At 44.0% G+C, this 26,569-nt stretch overlaps 1 protein-coding gene across 7 annotated transcripts in view; it reads left to right on the plus strand.

The window, feature by feature from the left end:
- LOC122744035 (uridine-cytidine kinase-like 1) overlaps nt 1–26,569 on the plus strand; it is a 77,428-nt gene that overhangs the window by 38,135 nt on the left and 12,724 nt on the right. The window contains exons 1-7 of one of the 7 annotated variants that reach the window (XM_043989347.1): nt 376–588; nt 19,481–19,668; nt 20,603–20,709; nt 22,049–22,219; nt 23,870–23,941; nt 24,579–24,768; nt 26,323–26,384. In XM_043989347.1, coding sequence (XP_043845282.1) covers nt 461–588; nt 19,481–19,668; nt 20,603–20,709; nt 22,049–22,219; nt 23,870–23,941; nt 24,579–24,768; nt 26,323–26,384 — 918 coding nt within the window. In that variant the 5' untranslated portion in view covers nt 376–460. Of the gene's footprint in view, nt 1–375; nt 589–10,004; nt 10,550–10,819; nt 10,892–19,480; nt 19,669–20,602; nt 20,710–22,048; nt 22,220–23,869; nt 23,942–24,578; nt 24,769–26,322; nt 26,385–26,569 lie in introns of those variants that run through there. The other 6 variants (XM_043989348.1, XM_043989349.1, XM_043989351.1 and 3 more) reach the window with 6 other exon arrangements.

Genomic DNA, 26,569 nt, shown 5'->3' on the forward strand with positions numbered 1-26,569 from the left:
GGAAAGATCCAGACAAAATGTTCGGTGAAAATCTGAGGAAGGAGAGAACAGTAAAGGCGGGCTGGATCAGCAAAAGTTCCAGGAAGGCCTGCTCAACAGAGAAATAGCAATAAAATGCATGGAGAATTATGCAGAATGGGTTCCCCACCCAGCGCACGTGTCCTTAAGGTCAGCTCTCGGGAGAAATCCGTAATCAATGGGCTTGCTGCTTCCAGCAAGGACTACAGCTCCCAGGATGCATCAGAGGCCCCACCATATAGCCCCAATGGACTTGTAGTTCTCACCAGTCCGCTCTCCAAAGTCGAGGCGAGACTGTGGAACCACAACTCCCAGAAGTCCTTGTGGGAGCGCTTCTCTCTTCGTGCCACCGCCCCCGCCTCATCCTAGTTTGTCTGTGTCCGCCTCCTCCCGGCTCTGGCCCGGGACTCGGCTCCGGTCCCGTTACGAATCTGGAGGCGCAATGGCGACGACGCTGGATCTGGCCCTCTCGGCCGCCGGCGCCTATTTGTCACCTGCCCCTGAGGAAGCCCCCCCGGGACTAGATGAGCGGGAAGACGGGGAGGAGAGCGAGGCTCAGTGCGAGGCCAGGTAACGAGGGAGGGAGGGGGCCGGAGGCAGAAGCGCGCGGAGCGGAGGCTCTCGGGCGTAGGGGCGCGCTCCTTCGGGCCAGACGCGCCCAGAGCCCGGCGCCCGGCGCCCGGGAGGGGGCGCCCTGCCTCGGGCGGAGCTGCGGTCCGGGAGCTGTGGAGGAACTTCTAGCCCCCTGCTCCACGTGTTCTGCGTGGCCTTTCCACTCCCCGAGCACCAAGATGTTCTCGGGGAGAGGTGGGGGGAGGGAAGGGTGTAGCTGGCAGCGGCACTCCCCTTCCTGTTCTCCTTCCTGCCCCGCCCCTCGTCTTTGCCCCCTTTTCCCTCGTACATATAGTATCCTGCCCCCCCCCCTTTGCCTTTTTTCTGCTTCCCGCCCCATAGACACTCCTTTCCCTCCCTCGCATCACCTCCCCCCATATCTCCCAGCCGTCACTCCACACCCAGATATCCTCCCACACCCAAATTCCAGGGGTTCTTAACCTGAGGTCCCTTTTAGGATAGGGGCAACAATTATCTTTCTGGTGACTAAATTCCAACTGAAATTTCTCATTTCCTTCGATTATAAATGTAAGAACAAACATTCTTAGAAGGGGTTCATAGGCTTCATCCGATTGCCAAAAGGGTATAGTGACACAAAAGGTTAAGACCCGCTGCGCTATACCCCATCTTCTACTTTCTCACCACTTCCGGGCCTATTCACGTGGTCTGGTAGTACCACACTCATTTATTTGCTGTACCTTTTGGAGGCCTCACTTCATACATGCCCCTTTATAATGCTCCAGGTCCGCTGCCCACTGTGGGCATCTCCAGCTGTGCAGGAGAGGTTGTGTACCCATTATATGTACCTAGTGGTTCTCTTTGGGCTACCCCCCTTTAAACTCCATGTATTCTAAAGTTTGCTTTCATCAGAATTGTGTATATTTATCTGGCTACATCTCTTCATGGAGCAAGGAAACTTATTTATTATTTTTGCCAAGTATAGGGTCTGGGTTCTCATTCATAATTTCCATAACAGCTGCCCAGTTCCCATGCCAACCTTTCTAAATATCAAGCTGTGTGTGTCTTTGCTTGCAACTGTTGGAGTTTCTAAGTTCTGAGAACATTCCATTTGAATGAGTATCATAGATGCTGGGGTTATTTTATTTATTTATTTATTTTTAGTGAGGCAATTGGGGTTAAGTGACTTGCCCAGGGTCACACAGCTAGTGTTAAGTGTCTGAGGCCGGAGTTTGAACACAGGTACTCCAGACTCCAGGGCCAGTGCTCTCTCCACTGCGCCACCTGATGCCAGGGTTATTGAGGCATCACTTTTTTAGAACTGATCACTTCAGTGTGAGAATTCAAAAATGTTTATTTGAAATACAGAACAGATTTCCACTCTTGTAGACAACCCTGCAAGAACATATAGGGGACTATGATACCTGTCTTCAGCTATTAGAAGTGTTGTCATATATGGGAAAAAATACTCCCCAGAAGCGAAAAGGAGAAACAAAAGATAGATATTACAGAGTCATATTTAAGGTTCTTAAAAGGAAAAACTTCAAAACAAAGTTGAACAAATGTGGAATGATATGCTTTGGTAAAGGTTTTTTAATTTTAAGAAAACACTATGACTACTTTGAGGAATGTTACGGGGCAACCTTGGGAGGGAAATTCTGTTCGGGTTTGAGTTAGACTAGATGACCTCTTATGTGTTATCTAGCTATGGGATTTTGTGAACTAGAATCCAGAATGAAGAGGCTGCTTGTCTTACTATAAGAAATCAGGCCATATGTTTCTGTTTGTGGTGGTTTCTGTGTGTTTGCATGCTAGAATCATACTTAGTAGAGACTTGAGGGATCACTGTCTAGCATCCTTATTGAATCCTTTCTTCCATGTTAGAGACTTTAAATGACTCACCTAATTGGATACATCTTTCTGTTCTGTGCCTCTCCAATTCAACTTTCTGAGGAATAGCTTCACAGCTATTTAAGAATGTTATTTTCCGGGGCAGCTAGGTGGCGCAGTGGATAAAGCACCGGCCCTGGATTCAGGAGTACCTGAGTTCAAATTCGGCCTCAGATACGTGACACTTACTAGCTGTGTGACCCTGGGCAAGTCACTTAACCCCCATTGCCCCGCAAAAAACCACCCCAACCCCCCCCCCAAAAAAAAAAAAAAAGAATGTTATTTTCGGGGCAGCTAGGTGGTGCAGTGGATGGAGTACCAGCCCTGGAGTCAGGAGTTCCTGAGTTCAAATCTGGCCTCAAACACTTAACACTTACTAGCTGTGTGACCCTGGGCAAGTCACTTAACCCCAATTACCTCACTAAAAAAAAAAAAAAAAAGAATGTTATTTTCTCCAAAAGATATGGTAGGGATTGTAATTTAATCAGTTCGTTTTCAGAGAGTGGAAGGCTGGTATGCCACAAAAACCACCGTCTAGACTAGATAGAGTGAGTGTATGGATTCTAAGACCCTCTCTGGCTGGTTGGGTGTTTTGTGAACATTCATAGCATTGTCATATTTAAAGGTGAAAAGGTGTGCTTCCTTTTCATCGACTATCAGAAGAAGAGATATATATTACTCTCAATGCTTATAAGTATATTTTTTAAGTACAGAAAAGAATGAATGAAAAAGCATTTACTAAGCTCATATCCTGTTCCAGGCACTGTGTGAAACAAAGGTGATACAGATGTAGAAAAGAGACGACCTTTATCCTCAAACACTTCTTTATGTCATTTTCAGTCATGTCCAATTTCTCCTGACCCATTTGGGGTTTTCTTGGCAATGATACTGGAGTAGTTTGCTTTTTCCTTCTCCAGTTCATTTTACAGATGAGGAAACTGAGGCAAACAGGGGTTAAGTGACTTGCCCTGGATCACACAGGTAAGTGTCTGAGGCCAGATTTAAGCTCAGGAAGATGAGTCTTTCCTGACTTCAGGCCCAGTACTCTATCCACGTGGCCACCTTGCTGTCTCATCCTCCAAAAGCTTACTTTCTTTTCTCTTTCTTTTTCTTTTTTTTCTTGCAGGGCAATGAGGGTTAAGTGACTTGCCCACAGCTAGTGTCAAGTGTCTGAGGCCGGATTTGAACTTAGGTCCTCCTGAATCCAGAGCCCGTGCTTTATCCACGGCGCCACCTAGCTGCCCCCTAAAAGCTTACTTTTTTTTTTTTTTGCGGGGCAATTGGGGTTAAGTGACTTGCCCAGGGTCACACAGCTAGTTAGTGTTAAGTGTCTGAGGCCAGATTTGAACTCAGGTACTCCTGAATCCAGGCCCGGTGCTCTATCCACTGTGCCATCTAGCTGTCCCCAAAAGCTTACTTACAACACAGTGAGTGGGGATGGTGTCTAGGTATAGGTTTTTTGTTCTGGGAAGTCACTGGGACGGTGAGTGGAGTCATAGGATGGTTAATTGACACCACTTTTCTAGAAGCAATAGTAGTATTCATTTGATTATTGTTCTCAGAATAAGATCTAGAAAAGGGGGAAAGGGTATACAGCCAGTGGCATGGCTGAAAGATGGCTGAGGAGAGTCACAGACTAGCATTTGGGCAATGTGAGGGAGCCCTCACTGATGAAGAATGCATTTCTGGAGGGCAGCTAAGTGGAGCAGTAGATAAAACACTGGCCTTGGATTCAGGAGGACCTGAGTTCAAATTTGGCCTCAGACACTTGACACTTACTAGCTGTGTGACCCTGGCAAGTCATTTAACCCTCATTGCCCCATACACACACACACACACACACACACAAAGTGAAAGATAAGAATGCATTTCCCTCCCTCATGCCCCCATTAAATTATTATTATTATTATTATTTTGCAGGACACCGAGGGTTAAGTGAGTTGCCCAGGGTCACACAGCTAGTGTCAAGTGTCTGAAGTCGGATTTGAACTTAGGTCCTCCTGACTCCAGGGCCGGTGTTTTATCCACTGCGCCTCCTAGCTGCCCCCAAATTAAATTTTTTAAAAAAGAAAGCATAGGGGCAGCTAAGTAGTGCAGTAGTCTGTGTGACCCTGGGCAACTCACTTAAACCTTACTGCCCCGCCAAAAAAAAAAAGTAAGAAAGAAAAGAAAAGAAAGCATGGCCCCAGGCAGGAAATAGTTTAGCTCTGCCTGGGCCCGGTCTCTTGCAGGTCCCATTATTAGGGGGATTGTATGGAGACATGATATAAAGCTGGAAGGAAGGCATTTTCTATTTAAATTGTGGTCATCCCTGTTACAGATGACTTTTAAGCATGCTAATGATTAGAGCTTGGGGCACTGCCTATGGAGTTTGAGGGCAGGGTTAAAGTAAATGGTTCTGTTTTGCCATGAGAGATGAGTCTGTTGTGTTAGTCATCCAGGGTGGGGCTTTCTGGGAAAACATTGAAAGTTAAGTGGAAGTTCCAGTGCCACTTTGGGAAGAGTTTTTAACTTAATGGACTTCTGCCACCAGAGGGAGCAATTTGCTATGCCTTTGAACTTTGCAGATCCCTTAAAGTAGCCAAGAACTGCTTATCCAAGGATCCTAATTGAGAAACTTAAATTTTCAGAGCAGAAAATTTTGTTTTGGGGCAAAAAATATACTTACTACCATGATCCATAAGGCAATATTATCCATACCAAAAATCCTTCATTATAGAGGTATTCAGAAAGCATCATCTGCCAAAACATTAGAAGGTACATAATATTTTTATTGGCCAGATCAGTAAAAGAAGTTTGAAAAAGAGAGGCGAGAAAAAAAAAAGGAGAAAGAAAATCAGGTCAAGTGTCCCTTCCCTTGCTTGTCATTTCAGGAAAAAGAAATGCAATGCTTGTTCTGTTATGTCTTCCAGTGACTGAGTGTGGTTTGTCTCTCCCTTGGGCCCTTGAGTCTGGACTCAGTCTGTGGATCTCCTTAATTGGCAGGCTGGAAATGGGGGAGGTAGAAGGAAAGATGGGAACAAAGACAACTAGTTCTTCCAACACTGCCTTTGCATTTTATATTTAATTTCTTCATAATAGCCCTAACACTATTGAATATAGAGATGGGAAAAATTGGGACCAGCTGTTGCTTACATTGAGCTATTCGGCACCTTTCTAGGGTGCCAAATACTATATAGCTGAAGTGGAACTAGGGAGTAGTGCTATGATTTCATTGATAAAGGGATTTCCTAGAGAGGGAAACTTCCCCACTATATTCTTTGTCACTTAGAGTCTTAGAGAGTTGCCTGCAACACTGAAAGCTTAAAAGATTTGCCCCAGGTCACAGCCTTTATGTGTCAGGAGCAAGACTTGAACCCAAGTCTTTCTGGCAGCTCCACTGCCTGTCATATTATATAACTGACCTGAAGTATTTTAGTCAGTATTTAAAAGTCTATCATGTGGATTCCACTTTATGAAAATCAGTAATGCTGGGGGCAACTAGGTGACACTTTGAATAGAGCACCAACCTTGGAGTCAGAAGGACCTGAGCTCAATTATGGCCTCAGATACTTGTTCACTATGTGACCCTGGGCAAGTTACAACCCCAATTGCCTCAACAACAACAAAAAGAAAGAAAAGAAAAGAGATGGTAGAGAGAGGTGACCTAGACAGAGAGCCAGCCATTGAGTCAGAAAGACTTGTGTTTAAATCCTGCATCTGATAATTAGAATTCTGATCCTGGGAAAGTCCCTTAACCTCTCAATGCCTCTGGGTGACCAAGCCTAAGCTGCATTGGTAGAGGGAGTTTCCTCACTAGGATTTCTTTACTGCCATGAATTCACAAGTCAATGCCAAAAAAGAAAAGTTATGTCAGGGTGTTGTTGTTTTAACTACTAGGAGACTTAAAGGAGGAGGACTATAGAAGGAATTCCTAAGCTGCAACAAATATAAATAAGTTCAAGATTTGGCCCATTAAACTGCCAATTACTGTTGTTGTAGTTAATAATAATGACAACAACAAGTGTATGTACTACTTTGTTTTACAAACCATTTTGCTTTCCTTTTTTTTTTAAAGAACTTTTTTCTTTTTCTTTTTTTTTCTTTTTCTTTCTTTCTTTCTTTCTTTCTTTCTTTCTTTCTTTCTTTCTTTCTTTCTTTCTTTCTTTCTTTCTTTCTTTTTGCGGGACAATGGGGGTTAAGTGACTTGCCCAGGGTCACACAGCTAGTAAGTGTCAAGTGTCTGAGGCCGGATTTGAACTCAGGTACTCCTGAATCCAGGGCTGGTGCTCTAGCCACTGCGCCACCTAGCTGCCCCAAAGAACTTTCTTAGAAAGATATTCCCCAGGTTTTCTCATGGAGCCTACAAAGGATAACAAATAATAAAGAAGAACAATTTTTTTTTCCAGATAAAAATATAGTAACAGACCCTAGAGCAGTGGAAAAAGAGTATAGCTTCTGTCACCTTTCTATTCTATCCCCTATCCCCTTCCATCCCTATTATTATTTCCCACGTCTAGAAAGAACTCTTGAAAATATCTCTGCAAAACCCTTGAGTTTTGGGTGTAAGGTGTATCCATCCTTCATCAATGCAGGTGAGACCTGTATTCTTGAGGGTTAGGGTCCAAAGGTGCAGTGAGAAGGATGTCTCAGAAATCAGGCTGGGAATAGGGGAGGCCTTGCCCCTGCTGCTTAGTCCAGTGTTTGTGAATGGGTCACTAAAACACAAGTTAGGATGGAGAGAACCCTTTTTTTTTTCTCTGGGCAATGAGGGTTAAGTGACTTGCCCAGGGTCACACAGCTCGTAAGTGTCAAGGGTCTGAGGCCGGATTTGAACTCAGATCCTCCCGAATCCAGGGCCAGTGCTCTATCCACCTCACCACCTAGCTAGGCCCTGGATTCGGGAGGACCTAAGTTCAAATCCGGCCTCTGACCCTTGACACGAGCTGTACGACCCTGGGCAAGTCACTTAACCCCCAATTGCCTCACCAAAAAAAACAAGAGAGAGAACCCTTTTTTTTTTTTTTTAAAGTGAGGCAATTGGAGTTAAGTGACTTGCCCAGGGTCACACAGCTAGTAAGTGTCAAGGGTCTGAGGCCGGATTTGAACTCAGGTACTCCTGACTCCAGGGCCAGTGCTCTATCCACTGTGCCACCTAGCTGCCCCGAGAACCCTTTTTAAATAGGTTATTTTCTTTTGGCCTACCTCTCCTCCTCACTTCTCTTAAACCTCTTCATCTTACCTGCCCGTGACTTCCTGTCCATTCATGCCTCTGAGTTCTTCCAGGCCAGCCATCCCTCCTATTCTAGTTTTACTTTCCTTCTTTCCCAGTCTTAACCATTTCAAAAATTTTATTGGGGTCATCAACCCTAGAATCTCTTATTTCCTTGTCCTTTTGTCACTGAGGCTTGCCAAGCCCTAACTCTTAGTTACCCCAGCATTTGCCTTCCACATTCCTGTTCTTGTACTGCTGACCAGCATTAGCCAGAGGTAACACAATTGTGCTAAATGGGTTCACCATAAATTTATGTTAATTAATTTCAGCTAGGCCCTTGCTACTGTAGGGCAGTCTTTTATTCTTTCCTATTTGGTTCTCCATTATACTTTTATTCTCCTCAGTTGATTGTCTCTCACTCTGATGGTGTCTATTCAAACCTCTTCTCTCCTCAAGCCTCTTACATCACCTCTTCTACTTAGCAAAGTATTTTACTTCATGCATTTACTGAGTAAATAGAAGATATTCTTCATGAGCTTCCTCTTCCCTATTTTATAGTTCAAAATCTCTAGAGATCATCCCTTATTCTGTCTTTCTTTGCTACAGTCTCTAACAAAGAGATGACCCTTCTCACAAAGCCAGGCTGTATACTTATGTCCTTGATTCTGTCTACTGTAACAGTTTGCCTTCTTAATTATCCCTCCTTTTTAATCTTCAACCTCTTTCTATCTATTGGCTTCTTCCCTGCTATTGAAAAACTGTGCCTTGGTATCTCTCATTCTTAAAAAATTTTCAGTAGTATCCTCTCAAGCTATCACCTGTCACTAGATAGCTCTTTGCCTTTCATAGCTGCACTCCTAGAAAAAGTCATCTATACCAAAGCTTCTTAAACTGTGGGTCACCACCCCATGTGGGATTGCGTAACTGAATGTGGGGGTCACAAAAAATTTGGCAGTAAATGTTTGAATTGTATACCTATTTTTATACCCATATACCCAGGGTCATATAAAAATCTCTCAGGCAAAAAGGGATCGCAGGTGGAAAAAGTTTAAGAAGCCCTGATCTATACTATTTCCTCCATCATTGACTTCTCAACTTATTCCAGTCTGTCTCTGGACTTCATTACTCAATGGAAATGCTCTCTCCATGGCTACCAGGGGTCTCAACTGTTAAATCTGTTGGCTTTTCTCAAGTCATCATCCTTCCTCTTGACACCATTGTCCACTCACACCTCCTGTATTCTTTGTCCTTCCTGGGGTTTTGTGGCACTTTGATCTTGATTGTCCTCCCTATCTAGCCAGTCTCCAGCCTTATTTATTAGATTGTGATTCATGTCCTATCCCTTCACTGTGAGTGTCCTCCAGGGTTCTGTTCTGAGCCCTCTCCTCTCAGATCTGTTGTCTTGTTCCAGTGAGGGTGGGGTTCAGGGAAAGGGTGGTGGTAACCAGAAATTACAAAGGCTTCCTTAAAAAGGATTATTGTTAAGGGGGGTGAAGGAAAACCTAGTGCTCCTCTTGGCGCTTGCTGGAGGCCTGTTCCAGCCAGAAGCTCCATGCCCCTTCTGCCCAGCTTCTGCCATTTACATGTGCAGTGCTGAAGGAAAGACTCATCAGCTTGGTGGTGTGGCCCTCTGGGCTGCCTGTGCACCGGGCTTCAGGAGAGCTTAGCTGCTGCCTCTTATTTCACCCCACTACCTCAGTTCCCTTGGCACCAGGATGGCTGAGTAGAGCAAAATGCAGGGAGGGAGAAGCAGCAGAGAGCAAGAGCAGCAGTTATTCTTAGTGGCCACATTGCCTGAGCCCAGAGTGTAGAATTTCATGTTTGTTTATGGCTGGTTAGAGGCACCTTGGAGAGAGGGTGGAGCTGACAGTGCCCCTGGGTGGGGGCATTGCTGGCACTGACTTTGTCTCTGACCGGTGTTGTAGGGAAGTGGAAAGCTTCCTGCCTGGGGCACTGGAGTCAGAGGAAGGGAGGGGGGAGCCCAGGGGGCCCATGTGGATCAGTGCTGCTTCTCTGGTGCTTATGAAGCTCCTCCTGCTCCAGCTTCGGAAGGGTGGAGCAGACCTTAAGGAATGGGGCTGCCTCACCAGGTGGGATTCAGGCCCCTAGACTTTTCCTGGGAATGCCAAGGCTGGTGACTAAATCCAGCTCCCTGGGCTTCTCCCTTTCCTAGAAAACAAATAGGTCTGCTGGGACTGCTTAGAGGGAGGCCCCAGAGCCATTGGAGAGTGAGGGGAGGCCCCAGAGCAAGGCATCTAGTGGGCAGCTCACAGCCAGAACAGCAGCTCTGTGAGGTGCTGCTGGTTTGTTGTTGGGCTGGTTTGGTTTTTTTTAAAACCAAAGTCAGTGCTATTAATATCAAGTAATGAACATAATCTCCTAGCTAAGTTATCCTCTTATGCCTGTTGGCCTCTGCAGGACATTGAAGTCAGAGCAGCCCGTACTGACTTTCTCCTACTGTTCGTCCTGCTGCCCTTACAAATCTAGCTCATCAGAAACATTGAATTGCACCTTAAAGAAAATCCAAACTCCCACCTTCCTCTGCCACACCAGCTTCCTGAATCATTCCAAGCCTCACCTTTAGAATAGCCAGTTAAGGAGATGCAGCCCCATCAGCTCAGAACTTCTCCAGATTTCTTCTGGCAGACTGTCAGTCCAGGCTCAGAGTAGCGTAGGTCTTGGTGAAAGAACTGAGAAGTTTAGATCTTCTTGCACCTAACTTGGGACTCAGACATCAGATAGATACAGTTATATTCAGAGCATCCTGCTCGATCCTCGTCATAGTCTTGGGATTACTACAAGTTGGGGAATGAGCAGCCCTCCTGGTTACCCTGGGATCAGGATCTCAGGGTGCTGGGCCCTTGGAGCTGAAGGCAGGTGAGTTTTCAGAGTCATTTGTTTTATTAGTACTGTTGGCTGTGAGGCAAACCTCCAATTGGAGTGCTGGCCAGAAGGATCTTCGGGTGTGAATGTATCTATGGAAATCAACAAACAAACAGACAGCAAGCCAGGTAAAGATCCCTGACTCTCCAAGACCAGGGTGGCTTGTTTTCATTGCCAATTGTTGTTCGTTGCAAATTGTTCTTGTGGCTGGTGTTGCTTGTTTGGTTTTCTTATGTAGCAAGTCTTTTCCAGGGGAAGAAGCATCTTTGCAGAACTGTAAATGAGGGTAAGGCAAGATCCCTACATCATTTTTCTCCAGGAAGGGAAACTTCTCCAGTGAGTAAATAAGGCCGAGCTTTGTCATCTGAGGCCACAAGAAAACTTTGTATCTGATGTGGGGAGGGGAGAGGAGAGAAGCTCAGGGCAGATTTGTTAGAATAATAGCACTTCTAAGATTTTGAGTGTTTGCAAGTGGCTGGATAGGGATGACTTTCTCTCTGTTGCTATTGGCATACTTCATTTTTCCTGTTAAATTGTGGAAGCTTGAGCAGATTTCAAGTTAGATCACCATCATTCATCTTTACAAGGTATCATCAAGCTGGACTGCTGTTGGGACAGACCTTGAAAGGCAGCATAGGATGTGATTAGGGTAAGGTCATTAGGACAAGGAAATAAGAGGGAGACAGCCACAAAACTCCATTTGGGGAAAAAACCCCAAACCCCTAGATTTGGTAATTGACTTCAAGAGTAGCAGGTTTTCAGATGAGCGAAGAGGCTTTTTTCCTATTGTATTCCTGTTGGATTTCCTATTTTTTCCTATTGGATTATTAGTCCTCAGTTAATTATAACATTTGTATTTGGGGAAAATGGATTCTTTATAAGTGACCACATTACCCAGTGAAATTCCAGCAAATCCCACTAAAAAGTGAATGATCATCTTACTGTGACAATAATAATAATAATAACAAATGGATTCATAAGGAAAAGGCTGAAAGGAAGAACTTGGTTTGATGTTAATCAGTGTTTCTGAGTCAGAGGGTGAGGCAGTAACTGGGGAGACAACAGATAAGTCATTCACCTTCTTGAACCCAAGTTTTCTCATTTATTAAATGAAGAAGTTGCACTTGTTAATCTCTGAGGACCTTTCAAACTCTAAACTTGTACGATTCTGTTCCTGATTTAGAGATTTCAGAATGGATTCCCCACTTTGACTATAAACATGACATACAAGAGGCAGGGGCTGAACTAGAATAATTGCTGTCTTCCTGGTTCCCCTTTTCATGGACTGACTCAGAGGTGGTCTGCCAGTGCCCATCAGTGTCCAGATGATTGATAGGAGCTCCCTCTAGGACAAGGACAGTGTCACTATCTCCCACCACTGCCCCCACCCCCAGCTAAATTCAGTGCCTCCCTCCGATGGACACTCTTCATAGACACAAACAACTTCTTTTCTACAATGTCTTCAAGGTTACCAGAAATAGTCTTCAAGCTACAATGCAGTGAAATTTACTTTTAATTTCTCATAAAATCATGGAAAGCATTATTGAAGGATTATAGGATCCTAGAAGAGGCCTTAGAGATCTGCTAGTAAACAATTTTACAAATGAGGGAATTAATCCAGAGAGAAGTGACTTGACCAAGGTCACACAGCTAGATCATAGTAGAACAAAGGTTTGAACTCAGGGCCTCTTATTCCAAATCCAGCGCATACCACATTGATTATCAGGCATTTACTCAGCACCTTCTCTGTGTTTGCAAGCATTTAGGAAGGGAAAAGATGATCCCTAAGAGCCATTAGGATGTCATCAATAACATATTTGACCATACTCACCTTGTTTCCTTTTTTTGGCAGGATTGCTAGACTAGTTTAGAGGCAGTATGGCATAGTGGTTAGAATGCTGCTTGAAGTAAGGAAGACCTTGTTTCAAATTCTGCTTCCTGAGGTGTTATGATCTGGAGGAAGATACTACCTCAGGCATTGCCTATACTAACAACCACAGATTCCCAAAGTGAGGGTAATAGTAATAGATAATAGATGTATAGCCCATAAAGATTTTCAAAGTGTTTACCTTCACAACATCCTGGAAGGCAAGTACTATTACTATCCCTGTTTTATACATGAGGAAACAGGCAGGCAGAGAGGTTAAGTGACTTGCCCAGGGTGACACAGCTAAGGAAATAGTTGAGACAGGTTTCCCTGACTCCAGGCCCAATGTTATATCTTCTGTACTACCGAGCCACCTTAGAGGAATGCCATAGGCAGTATACCTGCATTTCAGCAAAGCATTTTTCAAAATCAGTCTTTCTTTCCTTGTTGGTAAGATGGGAGAAGCATAGGCTGGCCAATAATAGTTAGGTTTATTTGGAACTAGTGAGTGATTAAACCCAAAGCGTAGCCATAAGTGGGTCTGCCTCAGCTTAGAGGAGGGGCTCTGGAGGAGTGTTGGCCCCATACTCTTCAGCGTTTTTCTTCAGTGCTGGGATGGAGGCACAGGTGACACAATTATCAGATGTGTACATGACACAAAGCTGGGAGGAGTGGCTGGCACAGTGGATCACAGTCAGACTTAAAGAGCCTAGAACTATGGAATGGAACTGATCACGATGAAATTTAATAGGCATGATTGTCCAGTCCTACATTGCACAAGTATGGGATGGGAAAGTTGTGATTGGACATTCATTTGTAAAAGTTCTGGAGCTGTTCATGGACTTTGCCCTTCATATGAGTCACCAATGTGACACAGCAGCCAAAAAAGTTCACATGGTCCTTGGTGGCATTAACAAAGTATACTATCCAAAGTGAAGGACCCTGTGAAGTGGTAAATCTTGCTGCATTCTGCCCTGCCCATAGCACATCTGGATTGGATTATTTCTAGATTGGTTTTGATTGGTTTATTAGTTCTGGTTATATATTGTTTAGTCATTTTCAGTCTTGTCCAACTCTTCATGACCGCTTTTGGGATTTTCTTGGCAAAGATACTACTACAGTGATTTGCCATTTCCTTCTCCAGCTCACTTTACAGATGAGGAAACTGAGGCAAAACAGGTTAAGTGACTTACCCAGGGTCATATAGCTAGTAAGTGTCTGAGGTGAGATTTGAACTGAGGTCCTCCAGACTCCAGGGCTGGCACTGTATCCACTGCCCCATCTAGCTGCCTCCATCCAGAAGAAAAACTTGGAGTCATTGGTGGAAATTTCAAAGGAATAGATTTTTAGATAGTTTTGAAAGCTTCCTCCTGATTAGATTGGGCTAAAAATGAAATGGACTACTTTGGCAGGTAGCAAATTCCCCATCACTGGAGGTCTTCAGACAGTTTGGATGATCATTGGTCAGGGTTGTTTTGGAGGGGATTCCTATTCAAGTGTAGCTTGGGACCTCTGAGCTTCCTTCCAACTCATTTTGTTCTGTGATTTTGTGAAGGAAGATCTGTTATTGATAAATTGATTTAGTGAAGCACCCTTAGATATTGGTTCATATAGCCCCACTCCATGAAAATAAATAGCATAGCTGCCAAGATATTGATGCCTTTTCTCCCTTCATTTCTCAATGTTCCCTCATCCTCCTTCCCTCAATAAACCCTCCCTTGTAACAAAGAAAAGCAGCTGCACCAAACTAATCAACACAGTGACCTGAACCGTCTGCCTAAATGCAGGGAAGTTCTGGTGTGGGGAAATTCACTATATAATCCAACTATATAATCCAACCTGCCTGTCTCCTTTGAAGAGCCAGATTTATCAGTCATGTTTGAAATGCCTTCATTGCCTTTCTTTGTCAAGAAGCTAAAATAAGTATAATTTCTACAGATTTTGAGATGGAGAAGTTAATTTCTGGTGCTCTTAACCTGCTGAGCAAACTCTTGTGGAAATGGAATATAAACTATTCTCATATCTGGAAAGGGTTCAACAAATTCAAATTAAACATCAGTTGATTATGGACCCATTATGTGCAGAACACTATACAGCTCATAGGTTTGAGATGTTTTTACCCTTTCCATTAGAATACTTAGGTGGAATATAATAGTTGTTTCCAACTATTCAAAGGATTGTTAAGTGGAAGAAGGTAGCTTTGTTTGCTTGGCCTCAGAGGGCAGAATTAGGAACGGTGGATAGAAGCCATGAAGAGTCAAATGCCTCTTCCAGGATCTAGGCAAGAAAACATTTTCCTAACAATTAAAGCTATCCAAAAGTGGAGCTGGCTACCTTGGGAAGTAATGGATTCTCTCTCGAAAGTCTTTAAGCAAAAGCTCAATCTACAGTGTTCTAGAGAGGATTCTTGTTCAGGTGTGGATTTGTACTACTATTGTAATTACTATTGTAATACTATTTGTATGACTTCTGAATCCTGTCTGACTATGGGATTCTGTGATTCTGCATCCAGTAGAGTAATGGTCTATGAAAATGGCCCACAGTTTCTGAGACTAAGATGGTAACTTGCCCTCAGCAGCTAAGGCATTGGTCAGCATTACAAGTTACTCAACTCACCTCCATCCTGGGTTACCCCATTCAGGGGAAGAAATGTTATTTTTTTCTTCTCCTTGTGTTTGGAAAACAGTGAAGTCAACAAGCCTGCTTTTGGTTACAAAACATCTACACTTCAATCATCTTTGCATCAGAACATCTTTGTTTGTGTCCCAGCCTCACCACTGATGTCAGCCCTCCTTTGGGAATGGTGTTTGCTAGTTAATTGCTGCCTCAGAGGCACCAGAGGTTGAACAGAGCAAAATATATTGCCTAATTGTTATGATTTTGTTCATCCATTTTCCTCTGTGATAGAATGGGTAGTTCTGCTTTTGTTTTTCTCTAAGGAGATGGGGCAGAGGGCTTTTCTCATCAGATATTATTGATTGATTTTTTTTAATGCCACCTAGACTTTGTATCTAAATTTTCTGTCTTGTCTCTTAGCTCTTAAACCTACCTTAAAATATATTTAAGGCGGATAGCAAGGTGTGACGGCACCTCACCAATTTTTCTAAATAAACATATTTTATTATTTTCCAGTTACATGTAGAGATAGTTTTCAGCATTTGTTTATATAAGATTTCCAATTTCAAATTTTTCTCCCTCCCCCCCTCCCCTAGACAGCAGGCAATCCAATATAGGTTATATATGTACCTCTCCAATTTTGAGGAACCCAGACCCCTGCCCTAGCCCACTGTGTCTCTCTCTCAGGCTCATTTTTCCTCTCCTCTCAGTGGGGACCTCTGGGAACATTGGCATTTCAAAACAAAAACAGCTTGGGCCATCCCCAGGGCCCTCCTGAGCAATAGTCCTTCAAAATCACAGCATGAGACCATCATCTCCTAGCTCTGTGGTCAGAACCTTGTCTGCTCAGCCTGGAGAACAAGTGTTTTCCTATGTTATATGACATTTACCACTCAAAGATGAAACCCTTGCAATTCAGTATAAAGCTATTCTGTGTCTGTCACTGAACAAAGCATAGGAAGAAGAGCTAAACAAACAACTTCCTAGAGAGGCTAAAGGCCTGGAAAAAGTCAAAGTTCTCATTTCAGCTGCAAGCAATTAAGATGATGAGGGGATGGGGAGGACAGCCCTTCAGACTCCTGAGAGACCTTACAGTAGAGTCAATCTAACCCTCTTTATATAGGAGTCCTTTGTCGATGGGTAATGCTGAAGGGGTGTGTGGGGAAGGGAAGCCAGTGGGATCGAGGGAAGGCAGGAAGTTACTCTGTCCAGAGCGGTATGCCCTGTGGAAATGCTCCATTCTATCCAGTATTTCTACTGATGCATCCCTCCATCCAGGAGGGAGGGAGGGAACTGCAGAGCTGGTGTTACTCAAGTCCAGGCTTAATTGCTGATCTTTTTAATCCTCTGGCTTGCAGCTGTGCCTTACTGACAAGTTCAGAAGGTTAGAACTAGACTCTGACTTGTCTATACGCAGGCATCCGAGGGACTTCTGCTACTTCCTCTTCCTTTTGGTGGCTCAGAACACAGGCTGCTTTCTTCATAAGTAGTTCCACTGTAGTCTGTTCTAAACAGACTGTAACACAGCCTTGGAAAGAAATGTCACTGGGTCATGAAAATAGTGGTGGTGACTTAGCTGGGACAAAGATGCACATTCTGTAACTGTTGTCATAATTTTCTTAATTGCATTTTCTGTAGTGGTCATCACATTGCATATTGTCCAGTGGCTAACAGAAGGCAAACCCACTGTTAAGATCAAGACCTAGGCCTCTGACCCAGCAATACCGCTATTAGGCCTTTATCCCAAAGAGATCATAGAAAATTGAAAAGGACCCACATGTACAAAAATATTTATAGCTGTTCTTTTTTTGGTGGCAAGGAATTGGAAATTGAGGGGATGCCCATCAACTGGGGACTGGCTGAACAAATTGTGGTATGTGAATGTGATGGAATACTATTGTACTACAAGAAACGATGAGCAGGCAGATTTCAGAGAAACCTGGAAGGACTTCTTACATCAACTGATGCTGAGTGAGATGAGCAGAACCAGGAGAACATTGTACACAGTATCAACAACATTGTGTGTTGATCAACTGTGATAGACTTGAGTCTTCTCAGCAATACAGTGGCCCAAGATAATTCCAAAGGACTCATGATGGAAGGTGCTCTCCATATCCAGAAAAAAAAGAACTGTGGAATCCAGATGTAGATTGAACCATACTATTTCTACTTTTTGTTGTTTTTCTTTTTTGTTCTAATTCTTCTTTCACAGCATGACTAATGCAGAAATATGTTTAATGTGATTGTACATATATAACCTATATCAAATTACTTGCTGTCTTAGGGAGGGAGAAAAATTTGAAACTAGAAATCTCATAAAAACAAATGTTGATACAAAAATATTTATAGCTGCTCTTTACGTGGTAGCAAGGAATTGGAAGTTGAGGGGGTGCCCATCAATTGGGGAATGGCTGGACAAGTTGTGGTATATGAATACAATGGAATACTATTGTGCTGTAAGAAATGATGAGCAGGAAGAGTTCAGAGAAACCTGGAGGGTCTTACGTGAGCTAATGATGAGTGAGATGAGCAGAACCAGAAGAACATTGTACACAGTATCATCAACATTGAGTGTTGACCTACTGTGATGGACTATATTCTTCTCACCAATGCAATGGTACAGAAGAGTTCCAGGGAACTCATGATAGAAGAGGATCTCCAAATCCAAGAAAAAAAAAGAAAGAAAGAACTGTGGAGTATAGATGATGATTGAACCATATTATTTCTTTTGTTTTGGGTGCTGTTGGTTTTGTTTTTTCTTTCTATTTTGAGGTTTTGCATCACTGCTCTGATTCTTTCTCTTGTAACAGGATTAATGCAGAAATAGGATTAATGTTATTATGTGTATATATATGTGTGTGTGTATATATATATATCTATATGTATATGTATAGAGATATATAGATATAACCTATATCAGATTACCTGCTGTCTAGGGGAGGGAGGAGGGAGGGGTGGGAGGGCGAAAAATCTGAAATTGTAAAGCATGTATAAAAAAAAGTTGAGAACTAAAAAAAATAAAAAAAAAAAACAAATGTTGAGGGGACAGCTAGGTGGTATAGTGGGTAGAGCACTGGCCCTGGATTTGGGAGGACCTGAGTTCAAATATGGCCTCAGACACTTGACACTTGCTAGCTGTGTGACCCTGGGCAAGTCACTTAACCTCCATTGCCCTAAAAAAAAGAAAACAAAAAACCCCCAAATGTTGAAAACTATCTCTAAATGTAACTGGAAAATAATAAAATACTTAAATGATTTTTAAAAAAATAACAAACTAAGGAGAAAAAAAGATCCAGGCCAGGGAAGTCCATGCTAGATGACTGTTTTCATGTAGCTGGAAGGGACCTCAAGAGAGCTATCCAGGCTCCTGCTTTCAAGCTGGCAAACTATTAGCTTCATTTTATAGACAAGGAAACTGAGGTCCATAGAGGTTTGGGGGGGGTGGGGCAATGAGGGTTAAGTGACTTGCCCAGAGTCACACAACTAGTAAGTGTCAAATATCTGAGGTCGGATTTGAACTCAGGTCCTCCTGAATCCAGGGCCGGTGCTTTATCCACTGTGCCACCTAGCTGCCCCCCCCCCCTCCAGTTTAAATGACTAACCCAAGGTCATAGCTAACCAGGTAGAACTAGAAAGGAGGGGCTAGAGCTCCGTTCTCCTGTGTTCTAATGAATTGTTCTTCCACTATACCAGAGGCATGAGTATGGGGAAGCTCTTTTGTCTTATGCAGTGCAATTCCTCTTCCCTTCCATGAGCCCCTCTCTATCACTAGTCATTGTATATCTTTCTAGGAATCAGTATTTTGTAGTGGAAAGAGTATTAGACTTAGAGTGGACCTGGGAAGTCTCTCTGGGTCTCAGTTTCCTCATCTGTAAAATGAGGGAGTTAGATTGAATTACCTCTGATGTGCTTTTCCTTAAATCTGTGATTCTAAGATATTGCCTAATCTCTCGGGGGGGGGGGGGGGGGCGGGGAGGCAATGAGGGTTAAGTGACTTGCCCAGAGTCACACAACTAGTAAGTGTCAAATATCTGAGGTCGGATTTGAACTCAGGTCCTCCTGGATCCAGGGCCGGTGCTCTATCCACTGTGCCACCTAATCTCTTTAGTTCCCAAATAGTGATATCTATTCTCATGTCTCTAGCTAAACAGGGACCTTCATTTCTCAGTCCATGTGATTATGGCTCAGATTCTTTACCTAAAAAGTACATTTACCAAAACTAGACTATTAAATGAGATTGTAGACAGGAAGAATGGTTGATAAAGGCCATAGGTTTCTTTGAGTGTCGGAGAAATGCCAGATGAAATCAGCTTGAATGGGAATAGGAAATTGACCTATATTTCTTAGGAATTTCAGAAAGTATCAGACTTTAGAAAGGAGACTTCCTCCCAGTCCTTTGCAGTGATTCATCTGAATTCTCCTTTCTTTTTTCTTGGTAACAGCAGTGCTGAATCTCTAGACAGACTTCTTCCTCCTGTGGGCACAGGCCGGTCACCACGGAAACGGACCACTAGCCAGTGTAAATCAGAGCCACCCCTGCTGCGGACCAGCAAAAGGACAATCTACACAGCTGGACGGCCTCCCTGGTACAATGAACATGGGACGCAGTCAAAGGAAGCTTTTGTCATTGGTGAGTCTCAAATGCTTCTGGCAGATTTAAAGTGGACTTTGCTCTGGCCAGATAGTCACAGCCTAGAAGTTAAATGTTTGTTGGCCCTGGGTTCTTATCTCTTTGGGAGTTATGTTCTTTCATGGAAGGAGCACTATAAGGTGTTCAGCACAAGACCATCTTCTCTTTGGTTAACCCCCAAATGCTAAGAGCCTCCTGTTGTGAGTGTGTTCTACAGCCCTGTTGGTAATGGGGGTGAGGGTGGGGGATCTTTACTAGACTGAAGGAAAGACTTGAGGCCCTGTGTTGTTGAAAATCAGATCCAGTCCTGATTCTTGTTTGTCTGCTCATTCAAAAATCATTGACTTTTTGTTTTTTGGTTTCAAAGTCTATATGAGGGGCAACTAGGTGGCACAGTGGATAGAGCACCAGCCCTGGATTCAGGAGTACCTGAGTTCAAATCTGACCTCAGACACTTAACACTAGCTGTGTGACCCTGGGCAAGTCACTTAACCCCAGTTGCCTCACTTAAAAAAAAAAGTCTATATGATATAGGAACCTTATTTCATTCCAGCCAAACTACCTCAAAAGTAAGAACTGAAGTCTTAGACTCACTTTATATTCAGGGGCCCTTTTTTTTTTTTTTTTTTTTTTTTGGTGAGGCAATTGGGGTTAAGTGACTTGCCCAGGGTCACACAGCTAGTAAGTGTTAAGTGTCTGAGGCCGGATTTGAACTCAGGTACTCCTGACTCCAGGGTCGGTGCTCTATCCACTGCGCCACCTAGCTGCCCCTCAGGGGCCTTTTTCTTAAGGGTAATCAAATGGAATTATGTCAGGTCTTCCAGGGGCAGGTGAAGAACTGTGGCATTTTTTGGACATTAGAACTAAGGGGTGAATATTCAATTAAAGAAATAAAACTCTTTCCTTCCTTATCACCTACCCTTCTCCCTGACAGGCTTGGGTGGAGGTAGTGCCTCTGGGAAAACCACTGTGGCCAGAATGATTATTGAAGCATTGGATGTCCCCTGGGTAGTCCTGCTGTCCATGGATTCCTTTTACAAGGTAAGGCACATATAACCCCATTAAATAGGCTGGAGTTGAGCAGTCTGTTTCTTTGGCAAAGAATCAGAAACTTGGGGAATTTGTTATTTATTCCTAGTTACATGATGTTGAGAAGAAAGTCAAGGCCCCTGGTTAAACCAGAAAGAGAAGAACAGCTACTGCTATATGTTTAGGAACTAAGGAGATAAGGTAATATCACATGAAAAAAAATGTGGAGGCAGTGCAAGGAGAGAGATTCAAGAAGGAAAAAGGACATCACATTAAATTGTGCTCTGCAGTTTGGGGTTTTTTTTTTCTGAGCACTTCCATTTATATTATTTAATTTGTGTTTCCACTGAATTCTCTCTGTTCCAAATCAGTTGCAGCTCTATAAATGGCCAGCTTTGTCGTTTTCTCCACTAACCCTTTTGATTTCTTATAGGCTCAATCCCCCTCTATGTGACTTCCCTCTGCTCCATTCTAGAAATCCAGTTTCCTAGTGTCACATTGCCAAATGTTTGCAGTATACACATGCGGTTATTTTCATATGCACTCACATGCAGCAATGGCTGGTTGCTGTGGACAGTTAGGTGGTCATATTAGCCAAATGTAGTTATCAGAGAGGTACATACCCTCAACCTGTTGTGTTGAGAAACTTCTGTCTCTGCCCAGGAGGGGCAGCTGGGTCTCTCAGTCCTGGAGAACACAAACAGCAGGCTTAATATACCACTCTTTGCCTGCCCTCTCAGGAATGATGGGTGCTGGCTCAGTCTCCTCATTTGCTTCCTGGCAGGATTCTTTGCCTGGCTCTCCCCTTGCCCTGCACTAACCAAGTAAACAACTGATAGAAGATATTGTCTTTCTTGGGAGACCTGGCTCATTGCCCAAGTTTTCATCAGAAAGAAGGACATTTAGGTGATACATTAGATAGAATGCTAGACATGGTGTTAGGAAGATCTGAGTTTGAATCCTACCTTAGCTACTAGCACTATGACTCTTGGCAAGTCATTTAACCTCTCTGCCTCAGTTTCCTCATCTGTAAAATGGGCATAATAATAATACCTCTCTCCCAGGGTTCTTGTGAGGATCAAGTAGGATAATTGTAAAGCACTTAGCACAATGCCGGGCACATAGTAGGTGCTGCTATTAGCATTATCATCCTTATCAGTATTATTATTATTATTTCTATTATTCTATGAAAAGACCTTTCAAATACCTTTTCCCCCTTCCTCAGCAGAAGCCCTAAGAAAAGGTTTCCTTCCAGTGTATCTGGTCTCCTGATAAAAGTCATTTGAGTGTGCTGAGGACACAGGTTCATCTTCCCTTCTCAGTTCTTTACCCCATGCCTTCTCTGTGACAGGTGCTTACCAAGCAGCAGCAGGAACAGGCAGCCAACAATGACTTCAATTTTGACCACCCCGATGCCTTTGATTTTGACCTCATTGTTTGTACCCTCAAGAAACTGAAACAGGGAAAGAGTGTGAAGATTCCCATCTATGACTTCACCACACACAGCCGGAAAAAGGACTGGGTATGCTTGGCATTGGGGGCCAGAGGCTGCTGAAGGTGTTGGAGTTTCCCAAATAAATTTACATTCTTGACCTTAATTTGGTCTTTCCTGACTTGTCTGAGATCCTGTGCTCTGCAGGAAGGAAAGGGGGAGAAAAGGAAGTAAAGTATGTTGTGGGGAGTTGTTGCATCTCCCTCAGGCCCTGCCTCGCCTCCCTCCCAGCACTCCTTGGCATTGATCAGTGACCCTGGGTACCTCTCTATACCATATGTAGTGAAGCCTTTAAAAAATTAGGCCTCAGCCTCATGATCTCCAGAAGGCAAAGATGTTGTAGGAGAGACTCCTGCCCAGGCACAGGTGGAAAGGCAGATTTAATCTTGCTGTAGGGAAGAACTTCCTGTCAGGCGTAGAGCCAAGGTTGGGGTGGAGGGCGGATGGATCACCTTAGGACATAGCTGGTTCCTCCTCACTGTAGAGACTAGTTGGCTCCTTCTGGGGGAATTAGAGGGGAGTCCTGTTGAGTGACAAGTTGGACAGCTTGGCCCTCCGAGCAGTCCTTTCTGACTCAGATTTTGTTAAAGACTTTGGAGGACAAGAGGTAGAACTGAGGCAAGGCTGAGGATGAGGCTAATTCCTGGAATGGTGTTTATGTCAAACACATAACAGGTTTGACTAAAATTCCATGTGTTATGGTTGGGGCCTGGACCTAGAGCTCAGGAGCAAGGATAGGATCTTTCCTAAGAATAGATAGAGTCGGGGGCAGCTAGGTGGTGTAGTGGATAAAGCACTGGCCCTGGATTCAGGAGGACCTGAGTTCAAATGTGGCCTCAGACACTTGATACTTACTAGCTGTGTGACCCTGGGCAAGTCACTTAACCCCCATTGACCTGCCCCCCACCCCCCCCAAAAAAAGATGCTTTATAAAGGGGTAGCTAGGTGGCTCAGTGGATAAAGCACCGACCCTGGATTCAGGAGTACCTGAGTTCAAATTCTGCCTCAGACCCTTGACACTTAACTAGCTGTGTGACCCTGGGCAAGTCACTTACTTGCCCCACAAAAAAATTGGCCATGGCCCCACAAAAAAATTAATTAATTAAAAAAAAAAAGAATAGATAGAGTCACCAAGGATTAAGAGGTCAATGGCACAGGCAGGCATACTATGGATTCCTGGAGGGAGAGCTGAATCCTCTGCTGGAGACCATTTCTCCACTGGCAGAAGGGTTTATACTTTTGACACACGCCAGTAAAGCAAGGGGTGCTTCCGTCTGGCCCCCACTCCCTGGTTTTAGGCCACATTTGACATTCTTCCTCATGTCAGGCAGAAGGCAGCCTATTTCCCTAATGCCATTTTTCCTGAGAACCACTTCCCTGCCGCCAAATGAATCTTGTGACCTTGTGAGCTTTTAGGGGGGGTGGGGATTGGAAGGAGTGCAGAACAGCAGCCACAGCTGGGCTCTGCAGCAGTTCTTGTTTCAGGGCCCCAGAAGGAAATGGCTTAGATAGTGATTGCATGGTCTTAACTAGCCTCTCAATTGGTTGTCTTTTCATTGAATTTGGTGGTGGAGAGCCTTCAGCAAGGTTGCTGGCAGTGGTGCTCTTCCTCTCTTTCTTTTCGACCCCTTCCTGTAGCTGAAAGAGAGGCTCTCTGACAGGTTTGTGATTATCTTACAGAAAACCCTGTATGGGGCCAATGTGATCATCTTTGAGGGAATTATGGCGTTTGCAGACAAGCAGCTCTTGGAGGTGAGTGTGAGGTGGTCAGGAGTGTGGAAGACAGGTGGAGGGTGCACCTATCCTGGGGTCCAGTCACATGGGGTTTTAGGGGGATTTATTGCTGGGTGCTAGGCATTGGTATCTTTGGAGGCTGAAGAGAGTTCATTGAGAGCTCTCTATGGGAAGCTCGTGCAAGGTAGTGGCCAGTGGCCAGCACCCCGTCCACGTGACTGCCTTGATGCTTAGTGACAGACCAGAGGGATTTTGATGAGATCACTTGTAAAGGAGCTTTTCTAGGTGCCTTTCAGGCTGTAGCAAGGAAGTAAATGGGAAATTGCAATATAGCCCCGGGGGGGGGGGGGCCCCCGGTGACTGCTGGATAGAGAGTAAGAAGGAAGTGAAACTTTGGAGTCCTCCTATCCTCTTCTGGGCTTGCTAAAATCAACACCTGTAAGGCTAACCTCTGTCATCCAAGATGAGCTTTGGAAGAACTCACCTGAGGAGTGACTGTGACCTTATTTAGCAATTTACCTTGTTCTTGCTCGTGGTTCATACATAGCTATCTTCATATAGCCACTCTGACCACCCTCCCCTCTGCCCTGATGGGTAGTCCCACTGAGCTGTCTGTCAGGAAAGAAATGCCACTTCAATGGGTCTCTTGCTTTAGCTCTTAGATATGAAGATCTTTGTGGACACAGACTCAGACATCCGCCTGGTGCGACGGCTTCGGAGAGATATCAGCGAGAGGGGCCGGGACATCGAGGGGGTCATCAAGCAGTACAACAAGTTTGTAAAACCAGCCTTTGACCAGTACATCCAGCCCACCATGCGTCTTGCAGACATTGTGGTTCCCCGAGGTGAGCCAACTCAAATGCCAGGTGGGGTATTGTTTGAACAGCTTTGCTCTTCCCTGGAGAAGAAAGAATTTAGGGTATCCCCAGCACTCCCCAAGGGCTGGGGAGGGACTATCAGTGTTATAATGACCTTTGGAAGCTACTTCTGATAGTCAGACATTGGGCTACTTGCTCTAATTCAGCTCTTCCAAGAATTTGAGCTCTTCCTTGACTCCTCATTTATTCCTGACCAGTGATCATGCTACTGCTCTGTACCACTTGCCACCTACTTGTGCTTCTGAAGCAGAGTAGCAATTGAGTCTACCTAATCCAAGCTTCCCTGTCCTCAGTAGCCCCAGGTTCCAGGACCTATCCTGTTCATATCTCCAGGCCCTCTGAGAACTGTTCTCTTAGTCCATCTCCCTCTTCTTGGACTTTTATTTGGGCCAACTGTTCAAAGTTCCTTCCTGTGGAACAATTATTGTTCAGTGGTTAATTTTTTTATTGGTCAGATAAATGGTAGGTGACTGTGTTTTCAATTGTCTTGTTGCCTCTATGTATGAAAACACCCCAATCCCTTTCTGTAGGAGGTTTCCTTCAAATCTCTATTGTGACAATTAAAAATATGAGAGACATAGTTTCTGGGTAGTTTAATCATTTTATTAATAGGCTATCAGGTTATTAATAAAAGAAGGTCTATTGGGGCAGCTAGGTGGTGCAGTGGATAGAGCATCAGCCGTGGATTCAGGAAGACCTGAGTTCAAATCTGGCCTCAGACACTTGACACTTACTAGCTGTGTGACCCTGGGCAAGTCACTTAACCCCAATTGCCTCACCAAAAAAAAAAAGAAGAAGAAGAAGAAGGTCTATTGGCTGTCTCTCTCAGACCAAAGACCCCTCTTGTGGTGGGACCTCAGTTTATATACCCTTCCAACTGTAGGAATTCCATCATAACAATCAATTCTTATTGGTTGACCTGATTGGAGGTAGATTATATTAAAATGAAGTCTGGACATATGTGACTCAGGTCTCTCAACTCTTGATATAAGAGTAGGAATGTGGAAAATTCTTTGTAAGCTTGAGTTGGACTTGACCCAGATGATTTGGAGTCGGAGAGAAGAAAGGACTAAGAAAGAAGGAGCAATCACTGGGTCCAGCAAGATATGGGCTATTAGTAATTATTTCTTACACTCTAGAGAAAAGCAAGGTAAGGCATTGTTTGCCCCTAAAGCAGAAAACAGAAAATTGAGATGGATCACCACTAGGAACCAGGGTTTGTGCACCTCTTTTCAGTGGAACTGTCCATTGCCTGGCTCTCTGCTGGTTGCTGTGATCCTTCTGGGAGTCACACAAGGAGAGAAGTTAGCTGTGTTATTTCCAGGTGCTTTATTTAGGTAAGGAATAGGCGAGTGGATGAAAGAGCAGTTGTTTCAGCAGCAGATGTGAAATGAGTGGTGAGAGTGAGTAGGGAAATAATGAAAATTTTCCTCTGAAAAGATCTGATTTCTAGTTCTTGGGCTTAAAAATACTTTGTAACCAAGCATGCCTTTTTTTTTTTTTCCCCTCTTGTCCCCAAAGGAAGTGGAAATACTGTGGCCATTGATCTGATTGTTCAGCATGTCCATAGTCAGCTGGAAGAGGTGAGTTCTGAGTAAGCCAAAGGGGGCCAACAGAAGGCCCTCAATTTAAAACAGGCTTGGCCTTGGGCATGTTGTCTCAGACCTGTATGAGGCTGAAATCCTGGCTGATTCTCTTCCCCTATTTGCCGGCCTCCTGAAGCCTGCCCCATCTCCACAGTTGTCTTCTTCACTTCTCATAGCCTGAG

Source organism: Dromiciops gliroides, chromosome 2 (genome assembly GCF_019393635.1).
Source record: "Dromiciops gliroides isolate mDroGli1 chromosome 2, mDroGli1.pri, whole genome shotgun sequence".
NCBI classification, from domain to species: domain Eukaryota; kingdom Metazoa; phylum Chordata; class Mammalia; order Microbiotheria; family Microbiotheriidae; genus Dromiciops; species Dromiciops gliroides.